The sequence below is a fragment of the Macaca mulatta genome, chromosome 7 (genome assembly GCF_049350105.2).
Source record: "Macaca mulatta isolate MMU2019108-1 chromosome 7, T2T-MMU8v2.0, whole genome shotgun sequence".
NCBI lineage: Eukaryota > Metazoa > Chordata > Mammalia > Primates > Cercopithecidae > Macaca > Macaca mulatta.
Genome location: NC_133412.1, coordinates 1,677,776 through 1,693,774, shown reverse-complemented (window position 1 = coordinate 1,693,774; position 15,999 = coordinate 1,677,776). Strand labels below are relative to the sequence as shown.

General features: G+C 43.0%; 2 protein-coding genes across 4 annotated transcripts in view; both read right to left on the bottom strand.

Moving 5' to 3' along the window:
- Positions 1-15,999, bottom strand: part of LOC100424132 (E3 ubiquitin-protein ligase HERC2) — a 119,117-nt gene that overhangs the window by 21,364 nt on the left and 81,754 nt on the right. The gene's annotated exons all lie outside the window — the stretch shown is intronic.
- The window catches only part of HERC2 (HECT and RLD domain containing E3 ubiquitin protein ligase 2), a 219,844-nt gene that overhangs the window by 164,979 nt on the left and 38,866 nt on the right, over positions 1-15,999 (bottom strand). For all 3 annotated transcript variants that reach the window (XR_013395438.1, XM_015141725.3, XM_077938885.1), the window contains exons 5-7: positions 7,439-7,658; positions 1,707-1,807; positions 1,091-1,247 (exon numbers count right to left, since the gene is read on the bottom strand). Coding sequence is in view for 2 of the 3 variants with exons in the window: in XM_015141725.3 (XP_014997211.3) it covers positions 1,091-1,247; positions 1,707-1,807; positions 7,439-7,658 (478 nt within the window). In the remaining variant the exon portion in view is untranslated. The remainder of the gene's footprint in view (positions 1-1,090; positions 1,248-1,706; positions 1,808-7,438; positions 7,659-15,999) is intronic.

The following is a 15,999-nucleotide window of genomic DNA, read 5'->3' as shown; positions in this document are numbered from 1 at the left end:
TATACCATATTATATAATATATACCATGTAATATACCATATTACAGTAGATGACATACTCCAAGTGTGCGAAGCACAAAATAATTTATCTCATTATCCAAAACATGAGTAGACTATCTAGCTATCTTTTACAGTTTCAATGACGTGTAAGACTATAACAGTATCAACATTCACCTACAGAATCAGAGAACCAATTTCTAAAACCACCTGAGAATCTGGAGGCAAAATGTCTACACTACTTTCCATCTCTGATCAATAAAATATTTTTCACTTTTCTATGTTACTCAATGATAAATATTTAAAAATTCTATCCCAAGACTGCAGAAAAAAGATCTTATGGCATCAGTATTACAGCTGAATTTTTGAAATCAAGTCCAAGCCTATGTTCAGGGCCTCCAGCGTTAAAACTCTGTGGTGATGCCTTCACCAGCAGGCTCAGGAAGTGGACTCAGAGCCGGGGGCGCAAACGCCAAAGGCCTCCTGCCCGCTGGAAGAAGGCACAGTGCTGACCTCTGGCAAGGAGAGTGAGGAGCGGCCTCACTTTTCCTCTGCATCTGTCCTTCCTGTTGAATTCCTTTACATTTAAAAACCTTAACAACAATGCCTAGCACCCAAGACCAGAGTTCATGTTTTTCCTTACACACAAATGATTCCTATTCAAAATGTTTTACACTAAAAACATCAGTTACAGGACTAAACAATTTGATCCTGAGTAGTTGTTTACCCCCCACATTATCTATAAGACTTCAAGCCAAGTGCCACTCTGCACTCAGAACAGCAGCTCCTAATCATCACAGAGACACACAATGTCAGCGCTCAACCCTCTACGGATGACTGATGGCCAAAACTCTAAGCATCCTCCCTCGTCGTCTCATTTAGTATCACAGCTTCCTGGGTCTAGTCAGAGGATCATAAATTGAATCACCAGAAAAGCTGAGAACCCAGACCCGGAATCACAGCACCGAGAGCCCGCTGAAAACAGACGAGAAACCAACCTACTAGGCCTCTTAGCTCTAAAGCAAGGGTGGTAAGAACCAGCCTCCAGCAGGCCAGCTGTCTGCAAGCAGAAGGCAAGAAAGGAAAGAACTCACCCAGTCACGACAGACCTGAGGAACCTGGTCGCTCTCTCCACCACCTCCAGCCACACAGAGGACACGGTGCTCTCGTCGAAGAGCGAGGCCTCGGGAAGTGCTCGCAGGGCATCCAGGGACTCCTGCAACAGCTCACTGCAGAGGTCCGCATCCTCGCCTGGGCGCACACACGCGTCAGAGGAGCCCCCCCACTCCCCTTACTCTCCCGCTGGGCTTCCCAGCCCTCAGCGAGAGAAGATGCCACTGTCCCCTTTCTAATCCCTCACTCAACAGGCCAAAATCTAGCACAGCTGTTCCAGTCAATTCTGTGTTTCATGGCTGTCACATGAGCACTACACTAACTTCTTGTTCTTCTAGAATTAAGTCTGTACTCAGGTGTTCCATGGTAGTGGCTGGCGTGGGGTGGGGGGTGCATGCACTTGCTCTTTTTTTTCTCTAAAGCACAGACATGAAAAGCCAAACAGCCTCTGCAGCCTCTCATCTCACAAGCAAGGAAACTGAGGCGCAGAGAGCACATGGGATCAGCCAAAGGGCACACGGTGGCTGAACCAAGCTCGAAACCCAGACTGTTGGTGTGTTAGGGAAGCAGAACCACGCGCAACACCAGGGACCGTACCTGATCGCCAGGCCCTGCGCAGGAAGGCGAAGGCGAAAGACAGCGCCGCTCGGGATCCCACTCTGGCGAGCCCCTCCACGCCTTTGCCCGCAGGCCGGGAACTGCAGACGACACACGGAACATATAACCAGTCAGCAGCGGAGGGTGCAGATACTACATAAAATCAATACTATGAAAGGGTGTGTACCAAAATCCAACCAATGGTTTTCCTCACGTGACAGGATTACAAGTGCATTTTTAGTTTTGTTGTTTAACAACTTTCATCAAACGTCTTTCGTAAAGGAAAAGTTTTCTCTTTAAGAATCAAAGAAATGTACAAGGAATTTTAAATGTCTTGGGAAAATGCTCATGAAATGACCTCACAAAGCGAGATTCTAGTGGGAGGAAGCAGACAATAAGCAGATAAATACAGAAACGGAGGGAGAATAAACCCCACATGGGAGACCAGACCAGAAAGGAGCTGGAGGAAAAGCAACAGAGTCGCACACCTCGCCCCAGCTCGCCTGGCTCGCCCCAGCTCCAGCGTCCTCCACTCAGGGTCCACTCCCGGCCACGGGTGAAGCCCTGCATGCTTGACCCACCCCATGAGGAGTCGCTCTCTTCTGAGGGTAGTGCTCATCACCCTCCTGTGTCTTTTTAAGCTTTTCACTACTTGTGTATGTTAATTTCACAAATCACAGTTTCATTCTGCATGTTATAAAAGGTTATGCAAATGGCTCACCATAAAAATCATCCTGTACAAGACAGAAAAGGCTAGAATACAAAAATGCATACATAGGGGGGCTGAGGCAGGAGAATGGCATGAACCCGGGGGGCGGAGCTTGCAGTGAGCCGAGATCATGCCACTGCACTCCAGCCTGGGAGACAGAGCAAGACTCTGTCTCAAAAATAAAATAAGGCCGGGCGCGGTGGCTCAAGCCTGTAATCCCAGCACTTTGGGAGGCCGAGGCGGGCGGATCACAAGGTCAGGAGATCGAGACCACAGTGAAACCCCGTCTCTACTAAAAATACAAAAAATTAGCCGGGCGCGGTGGCGGGCGCCTGTAGTCCTAGCTACTCAGGAGGCTGAGGCAGGAGAATGGCGTGAACCCAGGAGGCGGAGCTTGCAGTGAGCCGAGATCGCACCACTGCACTCCAGCCTGGGCAACAGCGTGAGACTCCGTCTCAAAAAAAAAATAAAAAATAAAAAAATAAAAAAATAAAAAAAATAAAATAAAACAAAATAAAATTAAATTAAAAAGCATATATAATTTCAACTCAATCACGCACAGCAAGTAATTGTATGTTATGCTTTATACTATATCATAGTTCTAATATTACAGTATTGCTACTATAAACAATATTCTCCAAATTTACTAAAATTTGCTTTATGATCAGGGGAAATCCTATAAAAACAGGTGATATGGAGTTCAAGACCAGCCTGGCTAACATGATGAAACCCTGTCTCCACTAAAAATACAAAAATTTGCCAGGTGTGGTGGCGGCGTGCCTATAATCCCAGCTACTCGGAGGCTGAGGCAGGAGAATTGCTTGAACCTGGGACACGGAGGTTGTAGTGAACCAAAATCGCACCTCTGCACTCCAGCCTGGGAGGCAGAGTAAGGCTCCATCTCAAAAAAAAAAGAGGGATGTTACAGAAGGATCTCCCCAAGATATAATGTGTAATAAAAATGGCAATGAAGAACACAGCTGGCCAGGGGCAACAGTACATGCTTATCCGTAAGTGCCTGAAAAACGCAACAGGAGCTCAGAGAGGAAACACAAGAACCTCTGAGAAGGGCACTGGGTACCTGAAAGACGGAAATCTTTGCTCCTAAATAAGAAATATGAACACGACAAGACACAGACACGTAACAGGACACACAGTCCTTATAAGAGAAAGCACAGGGCCAAGTGTTGTCAGAGGAGGTGGGCGAGTCACTTTAGGTCAGGAGTTGGAGACCAGCTTGGTCAGCATGGCAAAACCCCATCTCTACTAAAAATACAAAAATAAGCCGGGTGTGGTGGTGCACGCCTGGAGTCCCAGCTACTTGGGAAGCTGAGGCAGAATTGCTTGTACCTGGGAGGTGGAGGTTGCAGTGAGCCAAGATCGCGCCACTGCACTCCAGCCTGGCCTGGGCGACAAAGTGAGACTCTGTCTCAAAAAAAAAACTACTCAGCAATAATGAAATAATGATACATGCAACGACCCCCTTGGGAAAATGTCAAGGGGATTATGCTCAGTGAAAAAACTCAATCTTGCTTGAGGCCAGGAGTTCAAGACAAGCCTGGGAACCATAACAAGACCCCAGTCACTACAAATACAAAATTAGCCGGGTGTGGTGTCATGCATCTGTGGTCCCAGCTACTCAGGAAGCTGAAATGAGAGGACGGCTTGAGCCCAGGAGTTTGAGGCTGCAGTGAGCTATGACTGTATCACTGCACTCCAGCTTGGGCATCAGGGTGAGATCTTGTCTCCAAAAATTACAATAATAACAATATAAAATTAAAAAGCCAACGTCAAAAAATCACGTAATAGACACAGAGAACAGATGAGTGGTTGCGAGCAGTTAAGGTGGAAAGAGAATACGTGAACGTGGGTATAAACGGCCCTTGTCCATGTACCCTGATTGCAGTGGTGGTCTCAGAAAATTCACACCTGAAAAAACTGCAAAGAAATACACAATTGAGAGCATGTAAAACTGGGAAAACCTGAAGAAGACAGACAATCAGAGTTAACACCCTAGTTGTGATGGCTGTGTTGTAGTTTGCAACTAGCTACCAGCGAGGGCAAAGGCACGAACAATAAGAGGAATCTCTATGCTGTTTCTTACAACTGTATGTGAATCCACAATTATCTCAAAGAAAGAAAGGCTTTTTAAAAATTTTAGGAGTTCTTCCACTTAATAAAAGATACATTCCAATTAATCCACCAACCCTATGTCATCACAAAGGAAGCAGCAGAGAAAAAGCAGCTGGGCTCTCAGCCATTTCTGCAGCTGAGGGAATTCAGTTTGATTCGACAAACACACAACAGTGCTTGGAGAATCTGAGCACCTACCGCCCACCCATACATGACACTCTGATTCACGACCATCACAGCCGGTCAGGAAGGAAGGAAAGAACCATGGCACTCCTATTGCCAAAGGGGTAGGAATCTCATCTGTCACTTGGTTTAATTTACTCTAAAACTATTTTCAAAAATACAACATGTACAGTCGTCCCTTGGTATCTGCAGGGGATTGGGACCAGGCCTGCCCCACCCTGGCTCCACACCAAAACCCTAGGATGCTCAAGACCCTGATATAAAATGGTGTGGTATTTGCATATAACCTGTGCACATCCTCCCGTGTCATTTAAATCATCTCAGCCAGGCACAGTGGCTCACACCTATACTCCCAACACTGGGAGGTAGAGGCGGGAGGGTCGCCTGAGCCCAGGAGTTCAAGACCAGCCCGGGCAACATGGCAAAACCCCATCTATACAAATTAAACAGAAAAAAAAATCGGCCAGGCGTGGTGACTCAGGCTTGTAATCCCAGCACTTTGGGAGGCCAAGGCAGGCAGATCCCTCGAGGTCAGGAGTTAGAGGCCAGCCTGGGCAACACAGTGAGTCCCTGGCTCTACAAAAAATACAAATTAGCTAGGCATTGTGACACACGCCTGGAGTCCCAGCTACTTGGGAGGCTGAGGTGTGAGAATCACTTGAGCCCAGGAGATCAAGGCTGCAGGGAGCCATGATAGCCCCACTGCCCTGGGCAACAGTGAGAACTCCATGTCAAAACAAACAAATAAGAAAAACTATCTCTAGATTACTATAACACCTAATACAAGGTAAATGCTCTGTAATTCGTTGTCATACTGTATTGTTTTTTATTTTTATTATTATTATTATTATTTTTTTTTTTTTTTTGAGACGGAGTCTCGCTCTGTCGCCCGGGCTGGAGTGCAGTGGCCGGATCTCAGCTCACTACAAGCTCCGCCTCCCGGGTTCACGCCATTCTCCTGCCTCAGCCTCCCAGGTAGCTGGGACTACAGGCGCCCGCCACCTCGCCCGGCTAGTTTTTTGTATTTTTCAGTAGAGACGGGGTTTCACGGTGTTCGCCAGGATGGTCTCGATCTCCTGACCTCGTGATCCGCCCGTCTCGGCCTCCCAAAGTGCTGGGATTACAGGCTTGAGCCACTATTGTTGTTTTGGTTTTTACTGCTTTTCTTCCAATATTTTTGATCCACAGTTGGTTGAATGTGTGTTTGTGAAACCCACAGATACAGAGAGCCAACCGTAATGTGATTTCAACTATATTTAAACATAAGGAAACAAAAAAGAAAAACAAACAAAAAAAACATAAGAAAACAAGGAAACAGGCTACAAGTATCACTCCTGTCTCTGGGGAGTAAGACGACCAGGGTTTTGCTCTTGTTTCTTTCTGCCTCCTGTATCATCTACATGCTCTCCAGGGAGTCACGTATCACAGTCAAATAAAGCCAACACTCCCAACTACACAAAATAAAAATTTCATCTGGCAATCCTGTAGTTTAACCTTCTGAGGACAAAGGTCTGATAGCTTAATTTTGGAAAAGTACAATTTTACATAAGCTTAAACTTTCTAGTGACTGTTAGTAAATAGGGAAAATCTATGATATATTAACAGGCATCAACAAATTAAAACTCATACGCCCAAAAGCACCTTTTTTTTCTTTCTTTTTGAGACAGGGTTTCATTCTTGTTGCCCAGGCTGGAGTCCAATGGCGTGATCTCTGCTCACTGCAACCTCCACCTCTCGGGACCAAGCGATTCTCCTGCCTCAGCCTCCCGAGTAGCTGGGACTACAGGCATGTGCCACCACAACACGGCTAATTTTTTTATTTTTAGTAGACACAGGGTTTCTCCATGTTGGTCAGATCTCGAACTCCCAACCTCAGGTGATCCGCCCGCCTTGGCCTCCCAAAGTGCTGGGATTACAGCTGTGAGCCACCGTGCCTGGCCCAAAAGCAACTCTTGTAATAAAAGAATAAGAAAATCACATTAGGAAGGAAAACCATGAAGCATCTAAACTAGCTGGGCACTAAACACTACAATCTGACCATCTCCTACCCAGCAGCAAAACAAAATAAAAAGTATACAACGTTCAGAACTCATTCTCAAATTTATACTTGAGCTGATCTAAAGCTTTGGCTGGCTTCCACAGTTACAGACAGAAAAATGTCTTTAAAACAATGACACAGAGCCAGGCACAGTGTCTCATGCCTGTAATCCCAGTACTCTGAGAGGTTGAAGCAGGAAGACTGAGGCCAGGAGCAAGACCCCATCTCCACACACACACACACACACAAACACACACAAACACAAATTGTTTTCACTTAGCCAGGCATGGTGGCATGTGCCTGTAGTCCCAGCTACTCAGGTGGCCGAGGCGGGAGGATCACTAGATCCCTGAAGTTCAAGGTTACAATGAGCTGTGATTACACCACTGCACCCCAGCCTGGGTGACATAGCAAGACGTTGTCTCTCCAAAAACGAAAATTTAATTGAATAAAATAAAATAATGACACAGATTACATAGTACGGTCTGTTACTACATGAGCAAATTGGCAAATCCATTCTCCAGATTATACAAAACATACGAAAAGGGAAAGAATAAATTTCAGAAGCTGAAGACAGACACTATATTGAAAACCTTAAACTTTCTGGAACAAAACAGTCTGAATTTTATATTTCACTGGCATCAAGATTCTTTCTTGCTTTATTGTTACCTTTTTTTGTCCACAGGAGGCAGAGAAATGCTGCTGCTTTTCCACTTAACTTTGACATTCTCCTGAAAAACGGTTCTATTCAAGGCAATGAAATAGCGCTCCAAGATCAGCAGCCTCTGCTTGAGTCTCAGGGCTGAGAGGGTGGTGGTGGCTGACTGGACGGCCAGGGCCTGCTGCTCTTTAACCAGCACAGAAAGACACTCCTTCAGTTCATTTACATCTAGAAAACAAGATAAGAAAACATCTCCCCTGTGGACAATGTGGCCACCGTTGGTTGTGACGTTGAGAAAATGGATGATGGCAACAGGTGGTACTGGAAGGCATGACATGTGGCAACAATGGTTTTAACCAGTTTACACATATGAGTTCAGCACGGTCAAGCAGTGCTGTCCATCCATTCTGTGGATGAGGAAACCGAGGCACTAAGTGGTTAAGCAACTTATCCGAGGCCACAGAGAGCAGTGCAGCACATGACAGAGACCACTCTGAGCCACCATGGCACGCTGCCTCTCTGGAAACATCATACAAAAGACGTTGGCCGGGCGCCGTGGCTCACGCCTGGAAGCCCAGCACTTTGGGAGGCCAAGGCAGGTGGATCACTTGAGGTCAGGAGTTCGAGACTGTCCTGGCCAATGTGGCCATGAAACCCCTTCTCTACCAAAAAAAATACAAAAATTAGCCGGGTGTGGTGGTGCGTGCCTGGGAATTCCAGCTACTCAGAAGGCTGAGGCACGAGAACTGCTTGAACCCAGGAGGCAGAGGTTGCAGTGAGCTGAGACTGTGTTGCTGCACTCCAGCCTGGGTGACAGAGTGAGACTCTGTCTCCCAAAAAAAAAAGTTACTAACACAGAACTCTGAAGTCAATATTAGTCAATATTTCTCAGCAGCACATCTCCTAAACAGAGAAAAACAGCCATTATATTCATGTTGCAAAACCAAATTCAAAATAAAAGCGATGTCTTGATAAAATTATCCAACATGCATGACTCATGAAACACATTTATGGACATGTTTTAGAAGAAGACAAAGTAACCAGTTAAAATACACATTCTAACTAGTGATATTTCATTACATTATTCTCTCTACTTCTATGTATCTTTGAAAATTTCCATACTAAGAAGTGTTTTATAAGTAGCTAGAAGGCAGTCACGTGAGTGAAAATAATTCAAAGGATTCTGGACTTTCAACTAAGCATACATCTACCTCAGAATACAGATCATTATAGGGGAATTGTAAGTTACCTCCCACCAATCCCCTATAACAGCACAGCTCCCAGTGGCGGGGTGAGAGCTGGGCTCTTCTGTGCTTGCCTGTCTGCTGCTTATTAGCCTGGAGACCAGCAGCCAACAGCTTCGCAGCCCTGGATCCTCACAGGTAATAGCAACACCCCTACTGGCTGCCTCCCCTTTCCAATAACCCATTACCTGGATATGCTCTCCACGGGATGGGAGGGACCTCAGAAGGCATTAAAGAGACACATCTCACCACTCCCTAGAAAGGCACAGGATGGCGCATACTGTGCCCAGCACCAGCAGTAGGATGTGAGACCTGGAGCTTTGCAGCTAAGAGCTAATAGTTATTTAAAACTACATGATTATGATAACAGTACACGTGTTCTGCTTGAATTTACTAAATTCTGCTGCTGGCTTATAATTAAATCATGTGATATTCCATGTTTGGATATGCTTATTTAATTTTTACAGAAAAAATGTTAAAATTATTTCACATAGCCATTTGTTAAAGCACAGCATAACTCAGCAGACTTGATTTAATCTGTATCATCTTATATATATCACAATCTTATTTTTAAGCACATTTAAGAGTTATTCAGTTGCTTTATCAAAAACTACATACTGCTTTTACATGATTTAATAATATATAAACCTCTTGATAAAAAATGCACAAAAAAATAAAAACAAAATACATGAAGAATACTGAATTGCACACTGGGCTCAAGATGAAGAAGCGAAAGACTGACAGGTAAAGCAGTGCCCCTGCCCTTCTCTGGGCATCCCCACCGAGCCACCCTTCAGGCAAGGAGGCTGGCCCAGCACTTCAAGGGCCAAGCCCTTCCTGAAGACTCACTGTATTTCCACTTTTAAATAATACATCTCCCTTCTGCTTGGCTGCGGAGCTCAGAAACAACCCCAAAGCTCTAAGAGCGCAGCTCTGCCCCTGAGCACCCCCGTGCCCTTCTCCCTGACACCTTCCCGCTTATTCCGTCGCAATCCTGCCTGCCCCGTCCATCAGTCATGCATGCTCTGAAACAGTGGGTGAGAACATGCACAAACCATGGACACTACTGGGGAGTCAGAACTCCCACCCCTGTCTCACAGTAACCAGGGGCCTCTAGGCAAACTGGGAAGTCTGGACTTCCTCTCGAGCTGCTAGTGATGAGGTGAAGCACGCCCTATCCCAGCCAAAGTAGGGTCACAGAAAGATTTAACCACTTACACAGAACACTTCAGTAAGACCTAGAGTCGCCTAACAACATGTTCCATTGAGAAAGTCACTCATGGCCGGGCGCGGTGGCTCACGCCTGTAATCCCAGGACTTTGGGAAGCCGAGGCGGACGGATCACGAGGTCATAAGATCAAGACCATCCTGGCTAACAGGGTGAAACCCCGTTTCCACTAAAAAATACAAAAAAAAAAAAAACAACTAGCTGGGCGAGGTGGCGGGCGCCTGTAGTTCCAGCTACTCGGGAGGCTGAAGCAGGAGAATGGCATAAACCTGGGAGGCGGAGCTTGCAGTGAGCCCAGATCCAGCCACTGTACTCCAGCCTGGGCAACAGAGCGAGACTCCGTCTCAAAAAAAAAAAAAAAAAAGAAAAAGTCACTCATGATACCAACAACCAGGAAGATCTAAGACCAAATTTTAAAAAACAATTATAGAAATACCACAATGGCCGGGCGCGGTGGCTCAAGCCTGTAATCCCAGCACTTTGGGAGGCCGAGGCGGGCGGATCACGAGGTCAGGAGATCGAGACCATCCTGGCTAACATGGTGAAACCCCGTCTCTACTAAAAATACAAAAAAAATTAGCCGGGCGTGGTGGCGGGTGCCTGTAGTCCCAGCTACTCGGGAGGCTGAGGCAGGAGAATGGCGTGAACCCGGGAGGCGGAGCTTGCAGTGAGCTGAGATCCGGCCACTGCACTCCAGCCTGGGTGACAGAGCGAGACTCCGTCTCAAAAAAAAAAAAAAAGAAATACCACAATGAAAGATGTGGGCATAATGTGGCAAATAATTAAAAGCAGCCATGATAAAAAGGTTTCAACAAGCAATTACAAACACGTGAAATAAATGAAAAAATAGAAAGCCTAAGACAAGAAAAGGAAAAGAAACCAAATAGAATTTAGAACTGAAAAATACAATAACCAAAATAAAAACTCAGTGAATGGAAATAGCAGTAGAATGGAGGAAAAAGGTCAAAGAATCAGTGATGGAAAAGATAGAAGTTACTCAATGTGAATAACACAGAAGAAATACACGCCCCCAAGGCGGGGCGCGGTGGCTCACAGCTGTAATCCCAGCACTTTGGGAGGCTAAGGTAGGCGGATCACAAGGTCAGGAGTTTGAAACTAGCCTGGCCAACATGGTGAAACCCGATCTCTATTAAAAATACAAAAATGAGCTGGGCATGGTGGCAGGCACCTGTAATCCCAGCTACTCGAGAGGCTGAGACAGGAGAATCGTTCGAACTCGGGGGGAGGCGGTTGCAGTGAGCTGAGATCGTGCCATTGCACATTGCACTACAGCCTGGGAAACAGGGAGAGACTCCGTCTCAAAAAAAAAAAAAAAAAAAGAAAGAAAGAAAGAAATATATGTCCCCACAAAAAAAAAAAAAAAAACAGTCTCGGAGACCTGTGGGACTATAACAACTCTGGTCACTGAACTCAGGAAGGGACAGGAGAAAGAAGGCGGGCTTGAAACTGTACTCTAAGAAGTGATGGCTTAGAAGTTCCCAAATTTGGCAAAAGACATAAATCTACAGATCTAAAGTAAGCAAACCCTAAACAGGATGAACCCAAAGAAATCCAATCTAAGACATATCATAATCAAACTCCAAAAAACAGAAGACAAACCATTTCAAAAGCCACTAAAGAAAAACAGTACCTTAGCTATTGTGGATTAACAAGTCAAATGACAGCGAATTTCTCATCAGATACCATGGACCCCAGCTGAAAGTACGAAATATTTTTCAAATGATGAAAAGAACCATTACCACAGAATTCTTATATCCAGGAAAAATGTCCTTCAGGAATGAAAAGGAAAGCAAAACATTCTCAGAGGAAGTAAAACAGAATTTGTCACCAGAAGACACACACCAAAAGAAAGGCTAATGGAAGTTCTTTAAGCAGAATGGCAACCATCAAACAAGAAAACCCTGGAACTTCCAGAAAGAAGAGCATGACACGCACACCTATGCATAAATACAATACACTTTTTCCTCACCTCTTGACTTTGCTAAATTATGTCTAAGGGTTCAACCAAAAATTATAACACTGTCATATGTGGTTATCAATGTAAGCAAATGAAATACTTAAGGCAAATATATTATGAAAAGGAGAACATAAAGGAACATAAAGGAAGGTAGTTTCTATATCCCAGAAGCTGGTAAATGACAACACTAGGTACAATCTGGTAAGTGTTCATACACACACAGGTTGAGTGTCCCTTACAAAACGCTCAGGAGCCCAAGTGTTCCACATTCAGATTTTTATCAGATTTAGGAATATTTGCATGTAAATAATGAGATATTTTGGGGATAGGACCCAAGTCTAAATACATTCATTTATGTTTTATACATACCTTATACACAGAGCCTGAAGGTAATTTTATATAGAATGCTTAATAATTTTTTGTATGAAACAAAGTTCATGCTAAGTACTTACAAATGGAATTTTCAACTTGGGGGCATCACGCTGGGGTGCCAAAAAGTTTCAAATTTTGAGGCATTTCAGATTTTGGATTTAGGGTTCAGAGATGCTCAATCTGCATGTAATATATCACCTAGAAAAGTCACTAAAAAAGCTATACAAAAAGATACACTCTAAAACACTATAAATAAAATAGAATGCTAAAAATGGTCAAGTAAACCACAGAGAGGCAGGAAGAACCGAACCGAAAAAATGAAAACCAGAAGAAACAGAAAATACCAAACAAAATGGCAGTGTTAAGCCTCAATTTACCAATGACATTAAATTAAATGTAAACAGTCTAAATACATCAATTAAAAGACAGACACTGGCAGAGTAGACTAGAGAACATGATGCAGCTACATGTTGTCCATAAGAAAGTGACTTCAAACAGGCAAACTGAAAACAGAAGTATAGAAAAAGAAAGATCATGCAAACATTACTGAAAGGACAGCAGAAGTTGGCTACATTTATATCAAATAAAGTAAACTTCAGAGCAAAGATAATTATCAGTAGGGCCAGGCACAGTGGCTCACGCCTGTAATCCTAGCACTTTGGGAGGCCAAGGGGGGTGGATCACCCGAGCTCAGGAGTTTGAGACCAGACTGGTCAACATGGCAAAACCCCATCTCTACTAAAAGTACAAAAATTAGCTGGACCTGACGGCGGATGCCTATAATTCCAGCTACTCAGGAGGCTGAGGCAGGAGAATCACTTGAACCCAGTGGGGTCAGACGTTGCAGTGAGCTGAGATCGCGCCACTTCACTCCTGCCTGGGCAAAAGGAGCAAAACTCCGTCTCAAAAAAAAAAAAAAGATAATTACCAGGAACAGATGGCAACATTATAAAATAAGAACTTGGTCAATCCACCGTTAAGAGGAGCAATTCGAAACATGTATACACCAAACAAACAAAAACAATGAACAGAACTGAAAGGAGAAAAAGACATATAGTTGGAGACCTCAAAATCTCCCTCTACAGCTGATAAAATTAGGAGACAGAAAAACTGCCAGGATATAGAACTCAACATCACCATCAATCAACTAGATCCAATCAAAATTTATACAACACTCCAGTCAGTAACAGCAGAATACAAAATCTTTTCAAGTATCCACAAAACAAATACTAAGTTAGAACATATTCTGAGGCATAAAACAAACCTAACAAATTTTTTGAAATTAAAGTCACACAGCCTATGTTCCCTCAAACAATGGAAACAAATTAGAAGTCAACAAGAGAACAATTACAGGAAAATTGCCTAACTCTCAGAAACTAAACAATAAACTTCTAAATAACCCATGGATCAAAGAGGAAGTCTCAAGGAAAATTTTAAAATATATTCTGAACTGAGAGAAAATGCAAGTACAATACATCAAAATGTATGGGAAAGAGCTACAGTGGGTGAGAGAAATTTACAGCACTAAATAAATGGTACATTAGAAACTTGGAAACAAATCAATAATATAAGTGCCCCCTCAGCAACCTAAAAGAAAAAAATAGCAAAATAAACCCAAAAGTAAGTAGAAAGGAAGAGATAATTAAGGTAAGAGTAGAAACAAAAGAAACAAAGTGAAAACAGAAAAACAATAAACAGTAAAGCAAAAAGCTGGATCTTTGAAAAGATCAATAAAACTGACACACCTCTCTAAGCAAGACTGACCAAAAAAAAAAAAAAAGACATAAATTACCAACATTAGTGTTGAAACAGGCTCTGAAGATATCAAAAAAGATAATTAAGAATTACTAGGTACAACTCTACACACGCAACTTTGACATCTTGGGCAAAATGGACTTATTCCTCAAATAATACAAATTACCACAACTCACCAAATATAAAATAGATTATTTGAACAGCCCTACCACTCTCAAGAAAACTGAATTCCTAATTCTAAGAATCCCCAAAAAAAGAAATTACCAGACTCAAATGAATTCACTGGATAATTCCATCAAACATTAAAAAATAATTAATACAGACTGAAAACAATCTCTTCCAGAAACTAGAAGAGGAAAAACCTCCCAATTCATTTTAAGAAGCTAATATTAGCATGATATCAAACCAAAAGACAGTACAAACTACAGAACAATATACTTTATATATACAGAGACATACAAAAATATTCAATTATTTACAAGCAAGTAAAATTAAACAAAATATAAAAAGAATTCCACATCATCGCCAAGTAGTTTCATTTCAGGAATGCAAAGCTGGTTCAACAGTCAAAAATCAATGTAACCCACCCTATTAATAGGCTAAAGAACAAAAATCGCATGATTACCTATCAATTGATTTAGAAAAAGCAAATAACAAAATTCAATACTCATACATAATAAAAATTCTCAGAAAATAGCAATAAATGGGAACTTCATCTTGATAAACAGCATTTACAAAACCTTAAGCTAAAACTTATGCTAACAGCAATGTCAGAAAGGGTCCTCCTAGACCTACTTTACACTGCAGAGTGAATCATTAAGAATGATTTAGATAGTTACTAAGAGTTTACTGTCCTAAGAGATTACAACACCCAATGGCCAGCAAGCCCTTTTCATTAGACAAAAAGAAAAGCTGTGATCTGTCAACACTCCCAGAAGGTTCACTGTGAAATGTGCACCTCTGAACTCCTGCTGAGGGCCTACACGCTGCAATGCTGAGACGTGTCCAGAGGTCTCCTTGGAAACACTGAAAAAAAATGTGAGGGACTGATGGATGAATAGAGGCACGAAAAGGTGGAGAGAGCTGTGATAAAGAATGTGGGATAACGCCAGCGGCACAGTCTTAGGTGGTCAATACGTGGGTGCGCACTGTAAAACTCTTTCAACTTTTCTGTATTTTTTTTCATAATAAAATGTTGGAAAAAATAAATCTGTGAAAAAGGAAGCTTTAGTCAAACACATCTAAGCAAAAGAAAAAACAAGTTCTAAATTCCCATGGCTCAAATTAATGTGTTTCTCTTTTTAGGTTGAGCTGGAAGAGCAAAAAAGAAAAAAGGAATGAAAGGAATAGGAGCTATTCTAAAAGCTACAAATTCCACCTGCAGTTTGATTAAAGATGACATGGCTCAAGAATATGCTTTTGATTCAAGCTCCTTCAAGGCTGCCAGGTAGAGAGCTGGCTCTGCGAAAGCTCTGTACCTGTGAGCAAGCAGAGCTTCCAAAGAAAACCCTCTTCATTAAAGCCACCGTGAGTCAATAAGCTGGGCTTTAATCTGAGCAAGAAAGGTATTATTTTTGATCTAATTACACACCCATAACTGTAGGTACTTTGATGCCTAGGTGAGGGGAAAGAAGGAGAAGGGAAAAACAACAGATTTTTAAAATCACAACAAATGTTTATCAAACAGTATGTGCCAGGCACTGACTTAGGAGCTTCAAGTGCATTATTTCATGTCATTTGCACAGCAACTCTCTGGTACTTTCATTTATTTTATATATATTATATAATTTTAATTATTTACATTATATTATACTTATTCCTTTTTTTTTTTTTTTTTTTTTGAGACAGAGTCTCACTCTGTCACCCAGGCTGGAATGCAACAGCACGATCTTGGCTCACTGCAACCTGAGCCTCCCAGGTTCATGCTATTCTCCTGCCTGAGCCTCCCCCAGAAGATGGGACTATAGGCGCCTGCCAACCATCCCCGGCTAA